General features: G+C 44.9%; 1 protein-coding gene and 1 non-coding gene across 2 annotated transcripts; one reads left to right on the forward strand and one right to left on the reverse strand.

Moving 5' to 3' along the window:
- Positions 1–271: 271 nt before the first annotated feature.
- On the forward strand, positions 272–345 carry TRNAR-ACG. Its single transcript has one exon. It is a non-coding gene; the product is annotated as a tRNA-Arg (tRNA).
- A 767-nt stretch (positions 346–1,112) lies between these two features.
- Positions 1,113–2,519, reverse strand: LOC125505999 (peroxidase 57-like). The gene is made up of 2 exons (XM_048670884.1): positions 2,263–2,519; positions 1,113–2,076 (listed from the first exon to the last, which is right to left on the reverse strand). Exons 1-2 carry the CDS (start codon positions 2,485–2,487, stop codon positions 1,318–1,320), a joined length of 984 nt encoding a protein of 327 aa, XP_048526841.1. The 5' UTR covers positions 2,488–2,519; the 3' UTR covers positions 1,113–1,317.
- Between the last annotated feature and the right edge of the window lie 4,136 nt (positions 2,520–6,655).

A 6,655-nucleotide genomic window follows, 5' to 3' on the forward strand; every position in this document is an offset into this window, starting at 1 on the left:
GAGTAACGGGTCTCTTGCAACACCACAATCACCAGTCATGCGGTAGATGCAGATGAACAGTCATAAATGACTGATGTCAGAAGCACCATGATTACCAACTAGATAAGTCTGTTATGCAAAGGTCGTCTTATTCAAAACATCAATCATCACATCCCCTCTCTCCCACTTCACACCTCGGAACACACTGTTCTTATAGAGAGAAAGGCGCTTTCCCATCTTCTTAATCTGAAATGAAGGGGTACCCCCAGGAAGAGATCCAGTGGAGACAACTGGGCCTGTAGCTCAGAGGATTAGAGCACGTGGCTACGAACCACGGTGTCGGGGGTTCGAATCCCTCCTCGCCCACAGGCTTCAAAAGCGGGAAGGGCCTTTACTTTCCGCCCGAGGGTAGGAAAATCATGATCGGGATAGTGGACGTAAAGCTATTGAACTTAGGTATGCTCTTTCCTTTTGTCGAAGTGGAATCGTAGAACAGAATGTGACACGATGAGATAGAATGCAACAGAAATAGAAACAAGGATAGCGAACGGGTTACCTACTCCTATGGGTCAAAGCAAGCCCTTTAATTCAATTCAACTGTCTTGATAGAACCTGTTCCTTCTTTTTTTGGTCTAAATATTCAGTTAAGACCATTCCAAGGCTCCTTTTCACCGTGCATAAACTAAACCAACAACTAGATAAGCACGAGAACCAAAGCTTCTATAAAAACGGATACACCCAGTACGTCGAAATTCATTGCCCAAGGGTATAGAAAGACGGTTTCCCAATCAAAAACAACAAAAACGAGCACAAACATATAATAGCGTATTTGGAATTGTACCCAAGCCCCTCCCATGGGTTCTATACCCGATTCATAACCAGAAAGCTTCTCCGGTCCTTCACTAACCGGGGCTAAAATCCCTGAAATCGAAAATGCCAAAATAGGAATAAATCTTGTTATTATTAGAAATGTCCAAAAAATATCATATTCGTGAAGCAGAAACATAATGTACTATGCGACTAAAATGTACTTCCGCTGTACCAAAATATATGTCGTTGAAGCAACCAACTTCTCCAGCGATATATATTTCGGTAATGGAGGGAGTATATATGCATAATATCAATTATGTTGCTTTTGATCTCAATCGTTCATGTTATTAGAAATTATTCAATGGAACTCAAATTAAATGAATCGAACGTTCGGTCAGAACAGAGTACATCGAGATGAATCCGACCAAAACCAAAAAAGGGAGAAAAAATTACCACCAATCCGACCGGAAATAAACACAACAGGCACACCATTAATTGATGTCTCCGCAGAAAACGATGATGATCTCATCAGTTGAACCTGCTGCAGACCCTGCGGACCTCTCCCTGTGTGCCGGTAAGCACGTTGACCTCCCCCAGCTTGGCGAGCGCCTGCGGGAAGAGCCAGCGGAAGTGGTCAGTGTTGGCGAGCCTGTCGACCATCCAGCGCGTGGAGCCGTCGTTGTAGAGGTTCTGGTCGACCATGAGCGCGCCGCGGCGACGCTGCAGCATCTTGTAGAAGCTGTTGTCCAGCTTGGACGCGCTGGACCGGTCGTCCAGGAACACGATGTTGTTGTCGGAGGATGCCGTGTTGGGGCACACGTATGTCTTGTATATGGACGCTAGCTCCGGGTCCATGCTCGGGTCCGTTGCACCGGCCTTGCCGCCGTAGCTGTAAAGACGGCTCTTCTTGATCATGCTGCAGTGCGCGACGCCAACCGTGTGCGCGCCCAGGAGAACGACCATGTCGTCCGAGCTGAGGCCGAGCGTGCCGAAGAAAGCGGCTGCCTGCGGAACCGTGAAATCTGGCCCCGGAAGTTTCACGTCGGTGGCTATGGACCGCCGGCGGTCCCTGCGCCCGGTGCGCACCGCGTATCCTTGTCCCGTGGACGCATTCACCGCGTCCCTGGTTGCGAGGATCTCAATGTCGGAGCAGGATACGACGCCAGGGCACCGCTTCTCAAGTTCCATTTTGATGGTGGCGATGAGGTCGTAGCCCTTCACGCTCAGGTTCGGCTTTGCCGTCTTCTCTGTTCCGGGGCCGTCGATCAGCAGCCCGCCGTCGCAGCCCTACGCACGTATAGTCAAACAAATTAGCTTTCAGTTTCCAAAAAAGAACAGATTAGTTAGTCTATCTATCTGTGGATGTGCAATAGAAGAATTAGTGGTGCGCACGTATGAATCAAACGGCACATTAGTATATACTATATCATGCTCTAGCTAGCAAAAGCTCATAAAGTCATAATATACGCATACATTGACGCCGCACTCGTGGAACAGCAAGCGTAGGAAGTGGGCGACGATGGCGCTGTCCTGGGCGAATCGGGCCTTGACGATACCCCGGACCACCGCCTCCACGTCGTTGCCGCGGCACTTGCCCGTGTAGTACCCGTTCTGCAGCTGCGCCTGGCCATCGGTGGCAAGCCCAAGCACGGCGACGGCGAGCACCACCACTAGCACTGCTGCCTTTGTGTGCCCCATCGTTGCCTAGCTAGGTAGATACTCTTGGTGCCTGAGCTATGGGAGGTGTGAGAAACCAAGGGCTTATGTCTATCCTATTTATAGTATAGGTTAGGGGAGGACACGGTCTCCTTGAAGTTGTCTGATGTTTGGTTGTGGAGATCACGTACCTAGATTCCTTTCTTTCTCAATTATGCAAGTGGGTATGTGCTAGCTGCTGCTTGCTCGAAATTAGTATTGTGGTTTGATTTCTGGAACTTTCGAGGCATCCTAGTTTTTGTTCGCATAGGATATGCCAACCATGATGATATCTAGTGTGGTATACGGTGTCTCTTTGATAGATAGATTCATAGATAGGAGTTAATAGATGACTAATGTATATACATGCTCTTATTTAGATTTGTTTTGAATTTGGAAAACCGAGGCCATGATTTGATCTGGCGTTCGACCTCCTGAGCACTCGAGTTATTCCAGTTGGCGCTTGACCTCGCGTTTCGGTCCCATCATTTTATTTAGACAAGCCTCTCTGTGAATGCTGAATTAAAAGTATGAACATTATCTCTTCAAGATCCCTATCGCCTCATCTTCTCTCTAAATTTTCAATAGTACGTTCTTTTGGTTCTATCCTGGTTTTAAAATTGTGTTTCTTCAGAATTTGGAAGGCCAATCAATTGTATATTGGGATGTATTTCCACCAATTTCTGGGTCAAATCAAACTAAGAGTAGCTGTAATCAAGCTAGATAATTACAAAGTGGCATCATTTTAATGCCTTGTGCAACTTTTGAATATTATGTTTGAAACATTGACAATGATGAGGGACACACTCTTTTGATTGGTACTCTTAATTAATTATATGTAACTTTCAAGACAGAAAAATAACTCTTTAGTTAGTTCTGCTTTTATAGGGAACACTGCTTTATGCCCATTTCGTCTGTTGGCATGTTCAAACCTCCATCAACATGGATATACATAGCACTATCTCAATGCTCTAGTCTAAGAGGGAAAATCATTCGTTCTCCAGAAATTGTTTGCGTACTATTTGGTTTTGTATTGTTAGGGCATGCTCAAATTGGTTGAATGAGCATATATAGGGTACCAATCAAAATAGCATGTCCCTCATCATTGTCAATGTTTCAAATATAACATTCAAAAGCTGCACAAGGCATTAAAATGACACCACTTGTATGTAATTATCTAGCTTGATTACAGCTAGTATTAGTTTGATTTGACAGAGAAATTAGTGGAACAACATACCAGTATACAATTGATTGGCCTTCCAAATTCTGAAGGAACACAATTTTAAAACCAGGATAGCTCCAAAAGGAAAATACTATTGAAAATCTAGAGAGAAGATGGAGGCGATGTGGATCTTGAAGAGAAAATACCGTACTTATTTGGTGAAGGTAAACATTGGTGAAGAAAAACTGCAATTTTTGTACTGTTCTTTCAGCACAGCAAAACGCGAGGTCAAGCGCCAACCAGAATAACTCGAATGCTTCAGGAAGTCGAACGCCAGATCAATTCATGGCCTCTGATTCCAAATTCAAAACAAATCTAAGTAAGAGCATGTATATACATAACTAGACGGCGGGAACTATTTTAACACCAGTCATATACGAACATTGCGAGGTGTCCATTCACCATTGGCGTGTTTCAAAATTATGTTTCCCAATTGAAAGAAATCGCTTGATGGGGCTAGTTTATATTAAAGCATACATATATATATCTAAAAAGGGTAGAAAAGTCTATGGTAAAAATTAGCCAACCATTGCATCTATAAATGTGTCCTCATAGGGAAAGAATAGAAATGAAATAGCATGATATTGCATTGCGGAAAGCCGCTGCTAATCATGAGCTCATCTGCTCATTGATGAGCAGAAAAATAAAAATATGAAACTTTTTTTACATGAAACATGAACAAATTCTCTATGTGTGTGCTGGGGAACGCGGTAATTTCAAAAAAAATTCCTACGCACACACAAGATCTATCATGATGATGCATCGCAACGAGAGGGAAAGAGTGTTGTTCACGTACCCTCGTAGACCGTAAGCGGAAACTTTATCACAACGCGGTTGATGTAGTCGTACGTCTTCACGATCTGACCGATCCTAGTACCGAAAGTACGACACCTCCGCGATCTGCACACATTCGGCTCAGTGACGTCCCACGAACTCTCGATCCAGCTGTGTGTCGAGGGAGAGCTTCGCTAGCACGACGGCGTGATGACGGATGATGATGAAGCTACCGGCGCAGGGCTTCACCTAAGCACTACGACGATATGACCGAGGTGGTGTAGGATCGAAAGTATGTCTAGAGGGGGGTGATTAGACTACTTGACCAAATAAAAACTTAACCTTTTCCCAATTTTAGTTCTTGGCAGATTTTAGCTAATTTAGGACAAGTCAAGCAATCATCACATAATTCAAGCAAGCATGCAAAGAGTATATTGGCAGCGGAAAGTAAAGCATGCAACTTGCAAGAATGTAAAGGGAAGGGTTTGGAGAATTCAAACGCAATTGGAGACACGGATGTTTTTCCCGTGGTTCGGATAGGTGGTGCTATCCTACATCCACGTTGATGGAGACTTCAACCCACGAAGGGTAACGGTTGCGCGAGTCCACACAGGGCTCCACCCAAGGGTAACGGTTGCGCGAGTCCACACAGGGCTCCACCCATGAAGGGTCCACGAAGAAGCAACCACCCACAAAGGGTCCACGAAGAAGTAACCTTGTCTATCCCACCATGGCCATCGCCCACACAGGACTTGCCTCACTAGCGGTAGATCTTCACGAAGTAGGCGATCTCCTTGCCCTTACAAACTCCTTGGTTCAACTCCATAATCTTGTCGGAGGCTCCCAAGTGACACCTAGCCAATCTAGGAGACACCACTCTCCAAGAAGTAGCAAATGGTGTGTAGGTAATGAACTCCTTGCTCTTGTGCTTCAAATGATAGTCTCCCCAACACTCAACTCTCTCTCATAGGATTTGGATTTGGTGGAAAGAAGATTTGAGTGGAAAGCAACTTGGGAAGGCTAGAGATCAAGATTCATATGGTAGGAATGGAATGTCTTGGTCTCAACACATGAGTAGGTGGTTCTCTCTCAGAACATATGAGTTGGAATGGTGTATGTGTTCTGATGGCTCTCTCATCGAATGAGAAGGAGGTGGAGGGGTATATATAGCCTCCACAACAAAATCCAACCGTTACACAGTTTTCCAATCTCGGTGGGACCGAATCAATGATCTCGGTCGGACCGAAAATGTAAACCTAGTGACCGTTAGAGATTTTCGGTGGGACTGACATGCAACTCGGTAGGACCGATATGGTTAGGGTTTGGGCATAACGTAATCTCGGTGAGACCGATTACACAAACTCGGTGAGACCGAATTTGGTAATTAGCTAACCAGAGAGTTGGTCAGGCAAACTCGGTGGGACCGATTTGCTCTTTCGGTGAGACCGAGTGGAACTCGGTGAGACCGAAAAGTTACAAGGGGGAAACACTGAGTTTACATTGCAATCTCGGTGGGACCGATTCGCTCTTTCGGTGAGACCGAAAAGTTACGAAAGGGAAACAGAGAGTTTGCAACCCCATCTCGGTGAGACCGAGATCCCTATCGGTAGAACCGAATTGCTAGGGTTTGGCAGTGGCTAATGACAAGTGAAACTCGGTGGCGCCGGATAGGAAGAATCGGTAGGACCGAGTTTGGCTTAGGGTTTAGGTCATATGTGGATATGGGAAAGTAGTTGAGGGTTTTGGAGCATATCACTAAGCACATGAAGCAAGAGGCTCATTAAGCAACACCTCATCCCTCCTTGATAGTATTGGCTTTTCCTAAAGACTCAGTGTGATCTTGGATCGCTAAAATATAAAATGAAGAGTCTTGAGCTTTTGAGCTTGAGCCAATCCTTTGTCCTTAGCATTTTGAGGGTTCCACTTTCACATCCATGCCATGCCAATCATTGAGCTTTCCTGAAATAATCATCTTGGAATAGCATTAGCTCAATGAGCTATATGTTGTTATGAATTACCAAAACCACCTAGGGATAGTTGCACTTTCAATCTCCCCCTTTTTGGTAATTGATGACAACATATAGATCAAAGCTTCGACAAATGATAATAAGCATGAAATATATCGTCGCTTTGAGAAGTATGTGATAAGTAAGAGCTCCCCCTAAATTTGTGCAT

The sequence above is a fragment of the Triticum urartu genome, chromosome 5 (genome assembly GCF_003073215.2).
Source record: "Triticum urartu cultivar G1812 chromosome 5, Tu2.1, whole genome shotgun sequence".
Lineage (NCBI taxonomy): Eukaryota > Viridiplantae > Streptophyta > Magnoliopsida > Poales > Poaceae > Triticum > Triticum urartu.

Coding starts and splice junctions, on each gene's coding strand:
- LOC125505999 (XM_048670884.1), bottom strand. CDS start 2,487: ATGGGGCACACAAAGGCAGCAGTGCTAGTGGTGGTGCTCGCCGTCGCC. Junction 2,077..2,262: donor TCCACGAGTGCGGCGTCAAT/GTATGCGTATAT, acceptor ATACGTGCGTAG/GGCTGCGACGGCGGGCTGCT.